Raw genomic sequence first — 19,295 nt, forward strand, 5'->3', positions numbered from 1 at the left:
TCTCATTCCAACTCCCTGCCATGGACAGGGACATCTCCACTGCCCAAGGTTGCTCCAAGCCCTGTCCAACCTGGCCTTGGACACTTCCAGGGATCCAGGGGCAGCCACAGCTTCTCTTGGCACCAAGGATTTCTTGTCAGTACAAGGATGCTCCTGACCATGCAGGAGCAGCTGCAGAGACAGGAGCTCTCTGAGCAGCCTGCACCTTCTGGGTTTTCTGTTGTGGTCCAGGGCAGGACAGGCTGAATCTCTTAGAAGTGATCAGAGGCATAGTGGGGTTGGCCTCTCACATGTTTCTGTAATTGCCTCAAGCAATGTCACAGGTCTAACTCTGATCTCTTGATTTGCAACAGCAGCTGATAAAAATTTTGCAGATTCACTCCAAATTTATAGCAGACAGAAATGGCAAGTGTAAAATCAGATTTCAGATTACCAATTTGTCCCCTGCTCAGTGTGACTTTAGTTCCCATAATAAAACAATATGCTGTTCCCAGGTCTGAAAGCTCTGGGTCAGACAGGAACCCAAAGTTTTCAGAGCAGAGGTGCTGTGAAGCATCACACTGGAGAAGATTTTTGTGGTCCCAGTGGAAATGGTGATTGATCTCAGTCATGACAGAGAATTCCCTAGCAGGTATGTGTGGAGAACTTGCCAGCACACTCACTCAATCAGCAGCCCAAGAAGCGTAAATATTTTGGTGAACTACACATTCCTGGCAAGTTTAGATTCATTTTGGAATTCTTGTTTAAAATTCTTAATGGAAATAAAACTTGGGAAATGAACTACTTTTGGAAATGAATGACAACACCACACAGGGCAGCCATGCAACCTCCCCAGATCTTGCTTTTATTGAAAGGAGAATGACAAATCCTTGGTGGCTGCTACAACAATTCCTTGGATCCAGCGATGTCAAAAGCTCTCCTGGAGATTCTCCACAGTCAGCCACACTACAACCTACACAAAGGAAAGGATTTTCAGAATTGTGATTATGAGGAAAATCCTGCTGAATCTTGGGATTCAAATGATAATTTGGGAAGTCATCTTTGCCCCAGACAAATCCCAAACTTACCACCTACAGCAACTGTAGCCAGAACGACACAACCCCAGGTAATAGTTGCCACGAGGGCATTTCCCCTTGTGGCAGAAGGTCCCACGATACCCACACTGCATGTAAGGTCTCCTGGGTCTTGCCAAGCTTCTACCTTAAAAAAGTGAAAATAAGCCAATAAATAAACAAAGGTGGGAGACATTTCATTTCTGGCAGGGATTTGCATTTTGCTTAATCCCTGTGAGCTGACAAGGATTTGACAGTTCAGTTCTCAGAGGAGGAGGTCTGTGGGCACAACGACCAAGCAAACACTCTTAATTCCTTCTTCCCTGCTAAAATAGGGCACCCAAATTCAAACTGCCTCTATGGAACAGACACCAGCCCGTGCTATTCCCATTACAGGTTTTATCCATGAAGGTGCTAATTGCTAGGGATCAAAACAATCCTAGGGAGCAGACCAGCAATTAGGCAGGAGGTTGCCTGGCCCTGTTTGCTGGATTAATAAAGAAGCAGCCTGGACCTGAACTGTTCTGGATGCAGCTGACTGAGTGCACATGAACTAATTAATTCCAGTTTCCAGCTCATCCATGGAACATTGCAAAGTTCAGCGTATTCAGAGAGAGGGGAGCTTGTTCCAGCAAACAGGGAATTGTTCCTAAATATGGACAGTGCATCCAGCACATCCCTGGTGGGCTGGATTCCCAGCATGTGAATAGAGTGATATATACATACCCAGAATATACCAGGGAGAAATAAAGGAGTGCTTTAAAGGGTGAAAACACACTCCTGGTCTCAAACTAGCAGTCTGTGGGGCACTGCAGAGGTGGCTGTGAGCATCTGAGCTCACAGGAACACTTGTCTTCCCAGATACAGATAAATTTCTGTCTTTAATATACCCAGAAGGTCCTACTGAAAACAGGCCAAACTCCCCTGTGTGTTAAACAAGGACATAGAACAGACCAAAGGAGCTCTTTGCCCAGTGTCCTGCCTCTGAGAACTGGCAGAGGCAAAGGCCCAGGTAAGAATAACACCAGACAACCACATAAAATCATAGAATCACAATCTCCTTTAGGTTGGAAAAGACCTTTAAGATCATCAAGTCCAATGGTTAACCCAGCTCTGCAAACCCACCAATCCATGTCCCCAGGTGCCACATCAGATGGCCTTTAAATCCCTCCAGGGATAGATATATATATATATATATGTGACACTTTTTCCACATTTCTGGTCTGCTGCAGTTCATCACAGTCTTTTCCCAACCTTACTCCCCCAGAGGATACCCTTCACCCTGTTCCCCCAGAGATGAAAACTCCACCAGCCCTTGCTTGTGCACACACAGAGCACCCTGCAAATGTAACTGTGCCATTTTCAGGGCTGATATTAAAATACAATCCCTTCTTCTGGACAATAGAGTTGGTTTGGGGTTCTGGACTCCTTTGCACCCCCCAACAGGCATCATGATTTTGTGCTTCTCCACCTTATGTCCAGCTCCTAAAGCAAAGGATATTTGAAGAACATGGGGCCAGATTCCTTTTTCTTTTTTTTTCTGTGTGGTTTAAGAATACCTGATGATGATTTAATTTCTTTGTTGGGTGACTCAAAGTGATTTAAGCAGAAGCCTGCAGGGTTTAACAGGGAAAATACTGGTGCTGAATGGTAATTTTGGGGTTGCTCCTTTCAAAGTGATGCTTAGAGTATTTGCCTGATAATTTAATTTCTCATCTGTAATCTCCAGTGAGTTTTGATGATTTATGTGAGGATTCTTTGCAGGAGGCAGCTTGGTCACATCCCAAAGGGGACAGGAGACTTTTGCTAGAAACCAACATCTTCTCTTGAGTCCCTCACCTTACCTGCAGCTCCGTGAAATGCCACCAAGAGGAGAACAAGGAGAAAAGGAAGGATTTTCATGGCAGAGGGTGGGCTGGGATCTCAGGTCACTGCAGAAAAAGGAGACCATGACATTGGTTAGAGCCTTGTCCCTCCATAGTTCCAGAAGTGGTACAGAGAAATGTTCTTCAAGACCTGGAAATTACCTAAAAGAGGTTATTACACATTTTTGTCATGATCATGTCTATTGTCCTAAGATTTTTCTGGAGCACACATAGGATCATAGCATAGGAAACAACTTCCAAGCAAAAAATTCAGTTTTATATTTCATTTAATTTATGCATCAGGTGACCAGCAATTTATCCTGGATTTCTCGATAACTTGCAATTCATTGCAATAAATTTGATTTGCCTTATGAAAGGTAAAGCTGTTCATTCAGAAAACAAGACTATTTTTGCTAGATTTATACAAAACAGCCCCATGGTTTTCTCAAGTTTTCTATTAAAAAAAAAAATCAGAAAAATCAATTTATTCAATTTTCTTCCCAATTAACTCAAAAGCCAGCTTCTCCTTATTCTTGCTTGGAGGCTGTTTATTTTTCCCCTCAGTAATTACATTATTTCCATGATAAATTTTTGAGTATTTGCATTTCCTGCAGCCAACAAAAACTCCTCTCCCTTATCAACATTTGACACCTCTGGAAATGGCTCATGACAGACTGGTGTCACTGCACAGTTAAGGCTATAAAACAAAATGCAGATAAACGTGAAAGATAGGAAGTCTCCAGCCCATTTAAGAAGGACAAAACCTTTAGAGAGAGGCTGAATAATGAGAATATTTTGGTTGTTACCAGGTAGGAGGAGCTCTAGGCTGGAAAATCCCAGGAGCAATGTCAGCCACCCAGATGAAGATGAAGGAGCAGAGCGTGGGTTTGTGCTGTTTCTGGGAGGTGGTGAGGGATGTTTGACCTCCACAGCCTTCTGGTGGCCAATGAGGCTTTGGGGAGCTCTGGGGTCACCCAATGAATCCTCTTTGCTGTTGTTCTAAGAGGAACCAAGGTCTGGCTTTCCAACCATTGCAGCATCACCTCGGGAAATGTGTTGAGATGAGCAAAACCACCCTGGGCCCCGTCCCTTTGAGCAACACTTTGGGCACAGCAGCTCACTCAAGGTCTCTGTTTCCATCTGTTTTCAGAGGTTTTATATTTCCTTACAAACATGGACAATATACCATCATAGAAGTAAAATAATCATCAGCTGGAATGTTAAAATAAAACCCACCAAACCTACGTTAAATGGGAAGTTAGTTTTTCTTTGCAAATTCAAGAAGAGGGTTAATGAGTTGTCATTAATTTTGCATCATTACTGCTGTTGGAAGGGAAAATCTGGTCAATTAAGAACATGGAAAAGATCTGCACTAGGGAATGGTAGGGGGAAAAGTGAGAGAGGAAAAGAGAAATCTAAGAATTAAGAAAAAAAAAAGAAAATGTGGTTTGGGTTTTTTCAAATTTTTGCACCAAAATATTTACCTTACTAGGTTACCTGCATGATACATAAGATATTTTATGCCATATCTATTTATGGAAATTATTACAGCCCGTTTTAGTTTTATTATCATAATTATCCCAGCAATTTTAGTTTTATTATCATCTTTACTCTCTTTTCATGGACAGAAGAATTCTCTGAGCACAGCATCCTCCTTTCTCACCAAGGATTCCTCCGATGGCTTCCTGCTTTTTACAGAAAATCTGTAGAAATGTAGACATTTCTACAAATTCATGTGCCTGTTGCAAAGGGTTCTTCACTTTTTTTATCCCTCTTTCCTGCTTGAATCCGGCCGGCCCCATTCCGTGGGAGCTGCGGGAGCAGGGCTGAGCTCATCCCTTCCAGAGCCTCCCTGGACTCGCCCTTCGTGCCCTGCAGGGATTTTTCTTAGATCTCTTTGTTTTCTTTCTCAATCAAAGCAACTATTTCACTGAGGCTTCCAGCACGCCCTTTTCAGCAGATTTCAGGCTGCCCGCAGGGTTCTTGTTTCTCTGGGCTGCTCCTTTAGGTGCTTTTCTTTCCTCACTTTTGCTTTTTTTTTTTTTTTTTTTTTTTTTTTTTTTTTTTTTTTTGAGATCAAATAATCGCATGTTGTACGTACACACAGCGTGGTTACACATAATTGTGCTGCGGTCACTTTTACAGAGCAGCTCCCACAAACAGCTTTGGAATTGGGTCCTTTGCACTTAATCCAAAAGGCAAATGTTCTTGTGGATGCCAGGACCATCTGTTCTAAGAATCATCATTGTACAGCAAGAAAAAACGTACATTTTACAGAGGAAAATTCTAATGTCTGCATTGCCTGGCTTCATCCACAGTCACCTGTCAGAGCTGCTCTGCTGCATCACCTCAGGCAAGGGAAGGACCTGCCCTGATCCCCTGGCCTTTAGGGCAGGGTTGTTGCTGAAACCCTTCCCTGAGGGGTTGTGAGGTGTTTGCAGCCAGATGTGCAGCCAAACATCTGGGCTGAAAAATGGCTCAGCACCTGAGGAACAGCTGGGTCTGTGTGATGTCACCTGTGGGCAGCTCTCCTGAAGCACCAAGTCCAGATCTTGGGGTCTCCAACACAAGAAAGACTTGGAGCTGCTGGAGTGAGTCCAGAGGAGGCCATGGAGATGCTCCAAGGGCTGGAGCCATGGCCAGGGACAGTTTCCACAAATCAGATTCCTCCAAGCCCAGTCCAGCCTGGCCTTGGACACTTCCAGGGATCCAGGGGCAGCCACAGCTTCTCTGGGCACCCTGTGCCAGGGCCTCCTCACAGGGAACAATTCCTTCCCAATATCCCATCCATCCCTGCCCTCTGACAGTGGGAAGCCATTCCCTGTGTCCTGTCCCTCCATCCCTTGTCCCAAATCCTTCTCCAGCTCTCCCTTTAGGCCCTGGAAGAGGCTCTGAGGTCTCCCTGGATCCTTCTCTTCTCCAGGATGTTGCTTTCTTGGAGACATGAGAAGTCTTTTAGCAAAAGAGGCTCCTGGGTGCTGAAATCCAGCAGAGAAAAGTGCAGCCAAACCAGTGGCTGGGAGGCAGCCAGAGCAACTGGGAGCTGGCAGAGAAACTGGGGAGGGTGGCTAGCTCTGGGAATATCTTCTGGAAGGCCTTCTGGCTTTCTCCTTCTCTGCCTGGCAAAGTTCCGGGGTGATGATGGCACAGGATTTATTCCTGGCTTGGAACACAGGAGGAAGGACTGAGGAAAGACAGCTGAGACACCTCAGGGTGGGGATGACGGTGGTGGAGGGCAAGGGGGATGAGATGATGAGGTTCACATGTCTTCTGTGGGTGACAAGAAGGGTCCTGTTGTGCTTGCATGGACCTGGCAGCATCCTCAATTCTGAAGGTGCAAAAATGGTTCTTCCCCATCCCACTCTCAGGTCTGGAAGAGGCTTTGGTGCCCGTTAGAGGCTGAGTTGAGCTTTGTATGCTAAAAAATTGGGTTTTCTAGGAATGGGCCACATGGTACTTACTGCTGTGGAGGACAGAGGCAGCCAAGGCTGAGCTTCACTTGTCTCCAGAGCCCAAATTACACCCCTGACTTTATTAAAATGCTTCGCTGGAGCTGGGCCCAGCAGCCCAACATCATTAATTAATAAAACACAAATACTGGCAGGGCAGTGGGACAGGAGGAAAAATGTGTTGTCCTTTATACCCAGAGAGTCCCCAAACCCAATCAGATGGATTTGAGGCTGCAGAGATGCCAAATTCCTGGTAAAAAGCAGTGCTGGAGACCCACAGAGAGTCTGGGGATGCTCCCACAAGTAGGAAACCCAGGCAAGGACATTTCTGAGCAGTTTGGTGGCTGCAACTGCTACACAGCAGAGCCTGGGCTTTATTGCCAGAGCTGCAAAAAAAACTCAATAAAATAAATAAAAAAAAACCAAACCAATAAATGTGTGAAAGTCCTGGAACACCGGTACATCCAACAGCCCAACTGATGTACAAAAGTTTTGGGAGCTTCCTGCAGCATATTGCAAAAACCACCAAAACCAGAGGTGATATTTTGCCTTAATTAAACTCCCCTTTGTGGTTTTTCCTGTAGCAACCTGCTGGGAATTTCTTTTCTAGAAGGTATGAGAACTGGAGGCTGCAGGGCTGGAAATTGGGATAAAAAGCAAATGCACACAAGAGGGCTCCTGCAACCTGCGATGCTCGGGATCCCATTTCACACGGGTTTCATCTCGTGGGGAAGCGGGAAGACCACGGGAGCGATGGATGGCTCTGCGCACACCGTGTCCCAGCTGCCACCTAGTGCTCGTCCCCGCCGCGCAGGGACATCGCGGGCACCTCACGGGGGACATCGGGCTGCACAGCAATTTGGGTGGGCTTGTGCCAGTGCACAGCAGCACAGGGAACAACGGGATGGGTTTGAGCCAGCGCTGGAGAACCCGCGGGACATCAGGGCGGGCTTGTGCCGCTGCACCACAATTCGGGGGATACGGGATGGGCTTGTGGCAGCGCACAGCTCCTCCAGGGCTCTCGGGCTGCTCGGGCTCTGTGTCCCCAAGCCCCCGGGGGTGACGCAAGCACCGTGATGTCACACTGCCCGGGGAGGGGACACTGGGGGAGGTGCCCGGTGAGGCGGAGCGGGACCGGCCTCGGCGGCTCCTTCTTCCTCCTCCTCCTCCTTCTCCTCCCTTTCCTCCCACCTCCTCCTCCTCCTCCTCCTCCTCCCCGTGCTGCTCCCAGGATGCGCGGGGCCGTCCCCAGGCTCAGCCTGACGCTGCTGGCGGCGGAGAGCGGCGCCCGTGAGTGAGCGCGCAGGATGCGCGCAGGATGCACAAAGGATGCGCAGGGGCGTGCGGGGCTGCGCTCCGGCGGAGGGGAGGGGGAAGGCGGATGGGATGCTGGCAGTGACTCCTTTGCGGCCATCCCGGGGGTCCCGAATCACCTCCGTGTATCGGGGAGGGGCGATCATCCCTGCGCCCCGCGCTTGGGGAGATGCGCGGTTCTGCTCCCGGCATCCCCGCGGGCCCAGCCGTCCTCTTGGATTTCGTTTTCATATTTGAATAATGGAATTTTTTTTTCCTCCCACTTATTTATTTATTTGTTTGTTTTGGAGCCCGAGCTTTTTATCATTGCCTTCGTAGGGGCTGGGCCCCTCGGTGGCGGTGGCTGTGCCTCAGCTGACAAAGACACCGGGAGCCGGCAGCTGGAGATAAGCCCTGGGCAAGGGCTGCGAACCCCCTGGACACGGGCTGGGAGATTAAGTTCTGGCGGGAATGGCTTTAAACTGGCAGAGAGCAGGTTTACATTGGATGTTAGGAGGAAATTCTTCACTGTGAGGGTGGGGAAACCCTAACACAGGCTGCCCAGAGAAGCTGTGGCTGCCCCTGGATCCCTGGAAGTGTCCCAGGCCAGGCTGGACAGGGCTTGGAACCACCTGGGGCAGTGGAAGGTGGCAGGGGGTGGAATGAGGGGAGCTTTATGGTCCCTTCCCACCTAAACCATTCTGGGATTCTCTGGTTATGAATGGCACCTCTCAGTTGCTGGGGTGTGTGGTTGTGTCATCCCTCAGCACCGGCTCTCTGCCCTTCTCCAGGGCTCTGTGCCATCATCCACTACCTTGTCCGTGGGCAGTTGGGCTGGTTCGGGGTCACCATCGCCTGCCTGGTGCCCGGCTACGCCGCCCAGCTCCTCAGCATCCTCTGGTTCCGGGCAGACGGACACGCACCCGGCTGCTGGCTCCTGCTGCTCCACCTCCTGCAGCTGGGCCTCTGGAAGCGGTGAGAGACACCCCCTGCCATCCCCACACCCCCCACAACCCGGGTGGAGCCCCAAACTTCCTCCAGCCAGGATGGGCATCCCTCACGGTGGCTCTTGCAGGTACTGGGATGTTCTGCGGGCGGCGGCGAAGACGGGCGGCGGTGCTGGGGAGCTGCTGGCTCAGCTCGGGGATGTTTGTGTGCTGCGGCTCCTGGAGGCCCTGCTGCAGACCCTGCCTCACCTTCTGCTCCAGGCCTATGTCGTGGTGGCCGTGGACCCAGCAGGCTTCATCCCTGGTGAGTTCCCAGGAGGATGGTTCAGGGGAGATGCGTTTGTGTGCTCTCCGGATGGAGGAAGGTGCTGCAGAGGGACTGGGAAGCATCAATGTGAAGCAGCAGGGACAAGTGTGGCTGAAAGAGCTGTTGTGGCTGAATGCAAAGGTGGCTGCTTTGCCCCAAAGGTGAACTTTCAGGTGTGCAAAGAGGGAGGCTGCAGTGTGGAGTCACGGCATGTGCAAGGTCACACTCGCTCATTGTCCATCTCTGGTCTATCATTGTTCATCTCTGGTCCATCTCTCATTGTCCATCTCTGGTCTGATGGAAGTGACCAGGGTGGAGCTGCCCTGGGGCTGCAGAACTCTTTCCATGGACACAGCACTCAGAGGGTATCCACGGGGAGATATTCAGAGGGTACTCGGGGTACTCAGATGGTATCCACAGGGAGATGCCGAGCATGCAGAGACCAGATTTAGCAGGATTTAGTTGAAATGCTCCAATTTCATTCCTGTTTACATTCAAGTCATTTTGGACAGGGCTCTGAGAAACCTGGTCTGGTGGAAGAGGTCCCTGCTCATTGCAAGGGACTGGACTAGATGGCCTTTAAGGTCCCTTTTGTGATTCCTTGATTCCATGATTCACTTGGCAGGATCAAGGGGTGTCTGACTTGTGTGGAGGTGCCGTGCTACCAACACCTCCTTAACACAGAGAGTTGGCCCTGCTGTGCACTGGGGCCTCCATCAGAGCCCTGACTGCCCCTGTCCCCCTACAGGTGTCAGTGCAGGGCTGTCCCTGCTGTCCCTGGCCTGGGCTTTGGTCTCCTACAGCCACTTCACCTTCTTGCTGAAGCCCGGACACCTGAGCCCCCCAGCTGCTGTCATCCTGTGCCTGCTGCTCTGGAGGACAGGGATGCTGGGGACCCGGGTCCTGGCCCTGGTGCTCTTCGCCAGGCTTTATTCCTTCTGGGTTTTTGCTGTGGCAGGTAAGACCTGAGATCCTGTTCCCCGCATGCCACCCCAATGTCAGCCCTGCGATGCTCCTGCTGCTCGGACTGTTTGCAGCCTCCCCCAGGAATGGCTTTGCAAATCCAGCCCCTTCTCCCTGCAGGGGCCCACTGGCTGCTCATGTCCTTCTGGCTGGGGGCCCAGCAGACGGATATCGTGGCCCAGCCGTGCCGCTGGAGGCTCTTCAACTGCCTGCTGGGAGCTGTGTACATCTTCTGCTACATCAACGTCCGGCCCGGCCCCTCCAGGACCAGGGTGGCTGTGTTTTATGCAGTGAGTACCTGGAATGTTTTGTGTTTCACATGGATGCAGCTGCTGGAGACAAGCAACAGCTTCAGACTCTCCATTTTTATCTCTCACGTCACCATTTGCTCAAAATGCAGCTCAAAATGCAGTTTTAGTGTGTCCTGACAAAGCCACGTGGTCACCAAGGCAGATGTGCTTTCTGCACAGGTTTTGATTCCTTAGAGGCAGCCTTACAATGTCAGTGGTAAAAAATAGGTGAAGACCTTGCAGAAGTTCAGTTTGACAACTTGTATGTTTTAAGTGATAAATTAGGTGCAAAATACAACAGGAGAAGTGCTCAAGGCAATATTGGATGGGGCTTGGAGCAACCTGGAGTAGTGGAAGGTGTCCCTGCTCATGGCAGGGAGTGCAATAAGATGAACTTTGAGGTCCCTTCTGACCCAAACCATTCTATGATTCTAAGAATCTATGAAAATCTAGAAAATGGGTGTTTTCTGTTACAAGGTACATCAAAAGCCATCAGAAAGATGTGAATGATGACTCTCTTCCCTCTGTCCTGCAGATAATGATGATGGAGAACACGCTCCTGCTGCTGTTGGGCACCCGGTTCCTGCAAGTAGAGCTGAGGAACAGCCTGACTGTGACTGGAGCTGTCATGTCAGGGTCTTTAATAGGTAAGAACATTGATTTTAGAGCCTGGATTGAACATTTTGAAAGTAGTTTCAGGAAATGAGCATCCAGACTTCTGTCCCAAGTCCCTCTCCAGCTCTCCTGGAACCCCTTTAGGCCCTGAAGGGGCTCTGAGGTCTCCCTGGAGCCTTCTCTTCTCCAGGGAACACCCCCAGCTCTCCCAGCCTGGCTCCAGAGTAGAGGCAATCCAGCCTTTGGAGCATCTTTGTGCGAAGCAGGGTCATATTTTCCCAGAGGGATGGGGGCAGAGGGAAGCTGTGCAACTCCTCAGACCCTCAGATCAATCATGTTAAAGAAATGGGATGGAAAATGAGCAATTCTTGTGGTCTTGGATGAGGTTAGGGTATAAGTAGGAAGCTGTCTTAAAAACTTGCTGGTTTAAAGGCCAGAGGATGGGCATGCTGTGACATAGAAGGTTTCTTTCATCACACATCTCCCTGCTGGGAAACTTTCAGTCTGCAAATTAATCCAGATTAAATCTGGGGTTGAGTGTGTATTTCCTTTGCCAAAATCTGCTCAACTGGGATTTTTGCATCCCTGTAAATGCTGGAAAGATGTGCTGCTCATACACCTGATTCTCAGCAGCATCTTTGTAAAGGTCTTATTGATCTGGAGGTGCCTCAAGGTCTGGCCTGTTCTCCACAGCTGACCAAAATGCTGCTGGGACTCCACAGTGACACTTTTCTGCTTCTTTCCAGGTGCCACAGCTCTAGTGATTTACTACAGCCTGCTCCATCCCAAGTCCACAGAGATCTGGCAGGGATTCCTGGAGACAATGTGCAGTGCTGCAGCAGCTGGGGATGAGGAGGTGTCTGGAGAGAGCTCCCAAGCTGGGCAGAGTTCAGGGACTTTGGGAGATGAGGAGTCCTTGCCAGCGGAAGGGACCAAGACAGAGCCCAAAAATGCGACCAACTCATCTCTGCTGCAGTCCAAAGGGTGTTTGGAGGACAGCTGGACAGACCATCACCACTGGCTGCTGGTGAAGCTGGCCTTGAAGACAGGAAATCTGTCTGTGATCAACGCAGCTTTTGGAGATGGTGGCGTGGGAGAGGCTTTTCCTGGAGGATGGATGATGGGGAAACCCCCTGGTGTTGAGCCTGGAGCAAACTTTTCCCTCCCCATGAGGGACATCCATCCCTCTGGACTGGCAGTGGGGGATGGAGGAGGCATCAAAGCCAGTGCTGGTGCTCTGGGAATGGCACAGGAGGATGGAGCAGGGCAGGAGCCTGATTTTCCCCCATCCACATCCCACCCCGGTGGCTTCTCCCCGGATTCGACCGAGAGCTCCTCTGTGTATTTCAGTGCCAGTGCAGGAGGCATCGCCTCGCCTGGGACAGGGACAGCCACAGCCACAAGCACAGCCCTGGTGCAAAGGGACAGCAAAGCTCAGCCTCCCCCAGGCTGCCTGGGAGAAGGAGGAGGAGGAAGAGGAGGGGATTTATCCCTTGGGATGACCAGCATCAGCCCAATCCTGGGTGCTTGTGCGCACAAGTGTCTGCAGAGAAGCTCTTCCTTTGGCAACACAGGCAGCTGTGGGGTGGCAGGTCTCCCCAAAGAGGGCTCAGAGCCCACAGGGACAGAGGGTGCCCTTGTGGGGTGCCATCACCTTTGGGACACCCACCCTTGTGGCCCACGGGGGACTGTGGTGAGGAGCAAGCTGAGGTCACCGTGCTTCACCTCTACCCCCAAGGCTGGCTCTAAATGCTCCAAGCAAGGACTTGGGGACCTGGGAGAGGGGACAGACCTGTCTGGGTTACCAGAGTGACCCTGTAAATGGCTGTACTGTCACCTTGGGTCAGCCTTGGGGTGACTGTCTCATCAGCAGGGCATGGCAGGAGGTGGTGGGACGAAGACTGTCCCCACGGTGCCCCTGCCATGGGCCAGATGTGCTCCTCCATCACTGGGACATCACCTTCCCTCCCAATACATCTTCTAGTGGCAGTCTTGAAGAACTTCAAAAACCTTAAAAAGCCCTAAAAGTCCAGGGCTGGTTATTTATTGAGCTGATTTATGTCACAGACCTGCCAGGCAGCTGGAGCCTTCTGCCTTTGGTGTAATTGTGACAATGACTTGAGGTGTGTCCTTAAACCAGTGCCTGCACAAGCTGCTGGCCTGTCCCAGTGTGGAGATCTGGTTGCTGTCTCCAGGGGCTGCAGTGCTGGCCAAAGCAGTTTTCTCAGGACAAGTAAGTGCCTAAATCAGAAAAATGATGGGTTTTACTCTCAGATGTCCTTTCTTCTGAGCAGAGTAAGGCCTCAAGTAAGGTTCAGCTTTGCTTGATTGTTTTTCCCTACCAGGTTTATCTTGAGGCCCTTAACAGCTCCAGTGTTGGGGGTCACATAGGATTGCAGATTCTCTTCCTGCTCCTCAGAACCTGGAATTACAACCAAAAGCCATGTCCTGCTGCTTGCCCACTGTCTTGCCTCAAGTGGTCTTTTCTATCCAGCCTCCTCCTTGTCCCCTTCCAGCTGAAGATCACAGGACCCCAGAATTATTTGGGTTGGAAGGGACCTTAAAGCTCATCCAGTTGCAATCCCTGCCACATGCAGGAGCACCTTCCACAGACCAGGCTACCAGGTTATAATCCACATCTGCCTGGATGCTCTCTCTTAAATTTAGCCTCAGGCCAAATCTCAAACCAGTTTTACACCACTAGGGCAGGCAGGGTTTATTTGTGTCAGGAACTAAAACCATCAACACCATAGTCTCAAATAGCCAGTACTTCCCACCACACTGGCTGAGCATGGATTTGTTCTCAGTGTACAGTTTTGTGCCCAGGACATGGCTCAGCATGTTAGTTGAGGTGTGATCAGCTGGATTAACCACCAAGCTCCTGAGTGCCAGCTGGAGCACATCTGGCTGTGCTCTCCAGCTGTTGTCCTGCTGTGGGCAGGACTCTGCTGCTGCCACAGGGCAGGGAAGGCAGCAGGAAGGGCACAGGCATGTGATGAATTATTAAAAAAAGCTTCCATGATGCATTCACTGCTCAGGGCTGACCTAGCCAGATGTTCCCTTGGGGCACAGAAAACCCAGTTGGTGCTGAATGTGGAGTGAAGCCACATTCCAAGGGGATGGAGGCTCCCTGTCTCCATCTGGACCCTATCCCCCTGTGCTGTGCCTGTGCTCTGCAGGCAGGAGCAGTTCCAGTGGCTTTTCCAGAGCCCTTCTCATTGTGTGGATCGCATAGAAGGCAGCGGTGCTGCCAGGCTTTTGCAGGAATTTTTATCTAGCTTGGTTTTCTACTTTTGATAATATATAATTATATATAATTATACCTGAAAACACCCCAAATCAGCCTTTGCTGTGTCTGTGTCTCATGTTGGAAGGAAAAATAAGTGTGGAGGGGGTCTCCTTTCCCACTCTTGGTTCTTGCAGCCCCAGGATGAGTTGTCTGTCAGGATTTCCAGTGGGAGGGTGAAGAAGGGGCCTGGGCAACAGGATCTAGGGGAATGGCATGAAAATGTGTTAGGGAAGGTTAAGGTTGAGTGTTAGAAAAAGATTCAGAAAAAGTTCCATTCATTGAACTCTCACACAGACCAATCAGAAGAGAAACAGGCAATTTTGAGAAAGTAAAGAATACTTTTGTGCACAGGAGTCAGGTGTAAACGTGGACTGTGATTTCTCAGAGCACATCCCCAGTGCAGAAGTGCACCGTGAGCTGATACTTCTGACCTCGGTTGCGGAAATCCTGGATAGATCAAGGAATGGCAAAAGAGAAGTGGGGAATGTGGGGACAGAGGGTGCACGAGGACTGGGGTAGGGATGAGGGTGTTTGTCTGAGGGCTGTGTTCCCCCGGCTTTGCTCCCTGATGATGAGAGTTAGTCACTCGTGAGCCATGCTCCCCTTCACCTTCTCCTTGGGAGCAATGTGAAATCAGGTGGGATAATATGGATTGTCTGTCCTTAAAGGCTTTCAGCCTGTGTGAGAGCCCTGTTGCACCCAGGGTCCAAGTCCTGCATGCTGGTACAGTCCCAGCACTGAGCCACAGGTCTCTGCCTGTAGAAATAACCTGTGTTTAATCAGGGAATCCCAGAATGGGTTGGATGGAAAGGGACCTTAAAGATCATCTCATTCTAATCCACTGCCATGGGCAGGGACACCTTCCAGCAATCCAGGTTGCTCCAGGCCCCATCCAACCTGGCCTGGGTCATTTCCAGGGATGGGACAACCACAGCTTCTCTGGGCACCCTGTGCCAGGGCCTCCCCACCCTTACAGGGAAGGATCTCTTCCCTATATCCCATCTAAACCTATTCTTTAGTGAATTATAAAGCCATGTTTGAAGTAGGAGGACTCCAGCAGCAAATCACAGCTTCAGACACCCTTCTCCACCCTTCCTGTCTTCTGTGGCCCAATGACCTGGTGCACCTCCAGATTTTTCCCAATGCTGCCATACTGGGAAAATCACGCTGGGGAGGAGTTTCTCCCCAAAACGCCTTGTCCCTTTGCCACCAGAGGGAGATGCTGCTCAGGCTCCAGATACACCTCCAGTGCCTGTGTTATGGAATCATTAAGGTTGGAAAAGCTCTGAGCTCATCCAGTCCAGCCATTCCCCAGCGCTGCCAAGGCCACCACTAACCCATTTCCCATGTGCCACATCCACACGGCTTTTGAATCCCTCCAGGGATGATGACTGGAGAGGAGAGGGAGGTGCAGGACTGATCATGCTGTGGCATTGCACTGGGAGCCAGTGGGAATGAAACGGGGAGCTCTGGAATACTGGAGGTGGAGTGCACAGCAAGTGCCTGGAGGAATCTCCTGGCTGTGGGCATCTCCTTTTACTTCCCATGCATCACTAGGCCATGGGGAATGTTTGAAAATCACTGTCAGGGTCTTGCCCTCTTCAGGAGAAGAGTCATTGACCTGTAAATCTGCCATGGTGCCTTCATGTCCAAAGGTGTGTATGAGAGGGGAGAAACCCCAGATCCCACTGGATGCACAACGGGACTCTGGGGGTTTGGTAGGAGTGGCTCCAGCTGTCACCACCATGGTGCTGCGTCCTGATTTTGGAGCTGTATCCTTGGAGCTGTGCCCAGGTGGGTGACCTGGTCACTCCACACTCTGGTCTGTCCTCAGATCAACCCTTGGGGTGCACAAATCCCAGGTCACTGCTCTGTGTGAAGCAACATGGGAGGCCTGGGCCAGTCCAAACCCAGGATGGAAAACTGCAGCTGGCAGAGGGGCAATGGACCAACTGCTCCAGGCAACCTGCTGATGTTATCTTCCAAATATCCCAAAAGCTCAAGAAGACCCGGGCAGATCCTCTGCTCCTTCTGCAGCATCTCCCATGAAGCTGTTTTTGGATGAGGAATGATCCTGAGCTAGACCAGGATCTGCCCAGCTTTTGGTGATGCTCATCACCAATGTTTGGGCTGGAGTAAGGGGATATCTCCATCCCACTGTGCTTGGACACACTTGTCCAGTGCTTTTGTTCTGGAATAGAAAATTTCTTCTCATTTGCCTCTTGTGAACCTTTTCCTTTCCATTTTGTTTCTTAAGGAAACCCTCTCCATCATTTTAGAGAGGTGGAGGATCATGCCCCAGCTCAGGAGAGCTCAATGCCACAGGTGAGAGGAGCTCTCAAGGGCAACATGGGAGCAGGAACCAAGTGTGAATTTTGACAATGCAGGGAGTGACCCAAGGGCTCCCCAGGAGAACTAGCTGTGCTACTCTGGTGATCTGGAAAAAGGAGCAAACAGGCAGGAACAGAGGCTACGTCCCTAAGAAATTAAACAATGGGCCTGGGCTTGGGAACGTGGCTGTCCTGACTGCTGGCACTGTCCCCTTGGCTTGTCACTCTTGTCCCTCTTTCAAGGTGAAACAAAATAAAGCAGGATGGAGTTGTACCAACAGGGCTTGAGAGTGGGGCAGCAGCCCTGCTGGGATCTCACCTTCCAGCAGCCCTATTTCTGAGCACTGTCCCTGGGTGCCAGGTTTTGGACTGGGTGAAAAACATTCTCTCCAGCTCCAAAATGATGTAATGCCACCTCACTCCCCACCCCTCCCCATCAAGAAAGATTTCCCCGGAAAAAACATCTTTTCACTTCCAACATTGAAACACAACACTTGGACCTTGCAGAAAAAGACTTATTTGCCCTGGGGCTGTTGTTATTTGTCTGGGTTTTTTTCCAAGCCGAAACTTAGGATATTTTTTCCCCCTTTAATTAAATTTGGTTTGCTGCAAATCCCTTTCTGGTGCCTTCAGTGTTCCTGTAAAAGGCAGGGCCCAGGCTGCAGCTCTGTGCCCGTGGCTCCAAGGCTAAACAATACCACGGAGGGGGGGAGCAGAGGGTAAGCCCAGCTAATCGGGACTTGCCTAATAGGACTGAGTGCTTAATGAGAACCCAGGGACTGTTTCCCTAGCTGGATTTGGCTGGAAGAAAATGCTTTGTGCTCTCAACACCAGGTCTGAGATACCTCAGTTCTCTCAAATATGCTGGAGCAGTGTTTTCTCCCTCCTGTGAATCCATCCTCACTGGACACAAGACAGATTTCTGAGGGATCCATGGGGATCCAGAGATGCTGGAGGAGCTGAACAGGACCCTGGAAGCAAAAGGATCCATGTTTTACTTGAAGGGAGATCTTTCAAACCAAAACACTGTTTATACCTTGATTTTCCTAAGCAAAGCCACCAAAGGGCCCTGCCCACTCCCCTCATGTCCTTGGAGCTCCCGAGGAGCTTTAGGAGGATTTTAGGGATTGACTTCAATAAATAACAGCAAATGTTCCACTGTTTTGCCCTGGAGACTTGTTCAGATTGTCTCTGCCCCCACTGCTACACCCCCAGACTGAGCTGGGGTGTTGTTTTGGGAAGGGGGTGGGATAGGGAAGGTACCCTATGCCTCAGCCTTTCCTGGTTAATGAGGGAGATTTGGGGTTCAGCACGTTGGGATGCAGAGCGAGGTGTCAGGGTTGCAGGGTGTGCACAGGGGGATGGGTGCTGGGACACAGGTGGGTGCTGGCTGCATGGGAGCCCAGATGTGCAGGGTAGGTGGGTGCAGATGTAGGTGCAGAGGTGGGAGGCTGTCTGCACAGAAACAGTCGGTGGGTGCAGATGCAGGTGGGCATCCCCACATACACAACAAGTTGGTGTCAAGCGTGGGTGGCTGTCCAGATGTGCACAGTACCAGGGCGCAGATGTGTGGTGGGTGCCAAAACCAGCGTGTGCCTCCACCCACTGTGGAGTGCTCGGGTGTACTTGCAGCAATCAGGAGCAGTGACCAGGGTTGGGTTCTGTGTCTGGTGCCGGGCTGGGTCCTGGGTCCCAGTTCCCTGCGAGGTCCAGGGCTGTGCTGAGCTGCAGCAGGGCTGGATCCAGGTCCAGGGCTGGAGCTTGGTCCAGGGAAGGGTCCGTGTCCATACCCGGTGCCAGGTCTCAGCTCTCGGTCTGGGTCCCCATCCGAGCCTTCCATTGTGTGCTGGGTCCAGGTCCCGGGCAGGGCCGGTGCTGATGCCAGTGCCAGTGCCGTGCCCAGCACTAGGGCTGGGTCTAGGTCCTGGGCAGGGCCGGTGCCGGTGCCATGTCCAGCACTGGGGCTGGGTCCAGGCCCGTGTCCGTGCCCAGGTCCGGTCGGGCCCCGGTGCTGGGTCTCAAGTTTGGGTGCAGATCCGTGGCTGGGTGCGGGTCCGGTTCTGTGGCCAGGTCCCGGTGCAATGAGGGTCAGGGCGGTGCCTGTTCCTGATGCCGGCCCCGGTGCTGGTCGGTGCCGATGCCGGCCCTGGTCCCGGTGCGGGTCGGAGCGGTTCTGGGTCTGGTCCTGTTCCTGGTGCAGGCCGGGCCGGTAGCGGTGCCCGGTCTGGTCATGTTGCCGGAGCGGGCCGGGGCAGTGCCGGTGCCGGTCCCGTTCCCCGAGCGGGCCGGGGCGGTGCCGGTGCCAGTCCCGTTCCCGGCGCGGGCCGGGGCAGTGCCGGTCCCGTTCCCCGAGCGGGCCGGGGCGGTGCCGGTGCCAGTCCCGTTCCCGGCGCGGGCCGGGGCAGTGCCGGTGCCGGTCCCAGTCCCGTTCCCCGAGCGGGCCGGGGCGGTGCCGGTCCCAGTCCCGTTCCCCGAGCGGGCCGGGGCAGTGCCGGTCCCGTTCCCCGAGCGGGCCGGGGCGGTGCCGGTGCCAGTCCCGTTCCCGGCGCGGGCCGGGGCGGTGCCGGTGCCGGTCCCGTTCCCCGAGCGGGCCGGGGCGGTGCCCGGTCCGGTCCCGTTCCCCGAGCGGGCCGGGGCAGTGCCGGTCCCGTTCCCCGAGCGGGCCGGGGCGGTGCCGGTCCCAGTCCCGTTCCCGGCGCGGGCCGGGGCGGTGCCGGTGCCGGTCCCGGTCCCGGCGCGGGCCGGGGCGGTGCCGGTCCCGGTCCCGTTCCCCGAGCGGGCCGGGGCGGTGCCGGTGCCGGTCCCGGCGTGGGCCGGGGCGGTGCCGGTCCCGTTCCCGGCGCGGGCCGGGGCGGTGCCGGTGCCGGTGCCAGTCCCGTTCCCGGCGCGGGCCGG

At 52.3% G+C, this 19,295-nt stretch overlaps 2 protein-coding genes across 2 annotated transcripts; one reads left to right on the forward strand and one right to left on the reverse strand.

Annotated features, from left to right (window-relative positions):
• Positions 1-1,063: 1,063 nt before the first annotated feature.
• Positions 1,064-3,933, reverse strand: LOC110481222 (gallinacin-4-like). Its single transcript, XM_021549737.4, has 3 exons — positions 3,724-3,933; positions 2,897-2,983; positions 1,064-1,200 (listed from the first exon to the last, which is right to left on the reverse strand). The coding sequence occupies exons 2-3, from the start codon at positions 2,952-2,954 to the stop codon at positions 1,064-1,066; spliced, it is 195 nt and encodes a 64-aa protein (XP_021405412.1). The 5' UTR covers positions 2,955-2,983; positions 3,724-3,933.
• A 3,208-nt stretch (positions 3,934-7,141) lies between these two features.
• XKR5 (XK related 5) lies at positions 7,142-14,120 on the forward strand. The gene is made up of 7 exons (XM_077782475.2): positions 7,142-7,656; positions 8,451-8,634; positions 8,735-8,910; positions 9,662-9,871; positions 9,997-10,166; positions 10,702-10,813; positions 11,528-14,120. The coding sequence occupies exons 1-7, from the start codon at positions 7,443-7,445 to the stop codon at positions 12,592-12,594; spliced, it is 2,133 nt and encodes a 710-aa protein (XP_077638601.2). The 5' UTR covers positions 7,142-7,442; the 3' UTR covers positions 12,595-14,120.
• The last annotated feature ends 5,175 nt before the right edge of the window (positions 14,121-19,295 follow it).

Source organism: Lonchura striata, chromosome 3 (genome assembly GCF_050655825.1).
Source record: "Lonchura striata isolate lonStrDom1 chromosome 3, ASM5065582v1, whole genome shotgun sequence".
In the NCBI taxonomy this organism is placed as follows: Eukaryota; Metazoa; Chordata; class Aves; order Passeriformes; family Estrildidae; genus Lonchura; species Lonchura striata.

What these genes read in the sequence shown, in the direction of transcription:
- LOC110481222 (XM_021549737.4), bottom strand. Translation starts at nt 2,954, where the DNA reads ATGAAAATCCTTCCTTTTCTCCTTGTTCTCCTCTTGGTGGCATTTCAC. An exon ending in GGCATTTCACGGAGCTGCAG is followed by an intron (nt 1,201 to 2,896) that starts GTAAGGTGAGGG and finishes CACTTTTTTAAG; the next exon opens with GTAGAAGCTTGGCAAGACCC.
- XKR5 (XM_077782475.2), top strand. Translation starts at nt 7,443, where the DNA reads ATGTCACACTGCCCGGGGAGGGGACACTGGGGGAGGTGCCCGGTGAGG. An exon ending in CAGCTGGGCCTCTGGAAGCG is followed by an intron (nt 8,635 to 8,734) that starts GTGAGAGACACC and finishes TGGCTCTTGCAG; the next exon opens with GTACTGGGATGTTCTGCGGG. An exon ending in CATGTCAGGGTCTTTAATAG is followed by an intron (nt 10,814 to 11,527) that starts GTAAGAACATTG and finishes GCTTCTTTCCAG; the next exon opens with GTGCCACAGCTCTAGTGATT.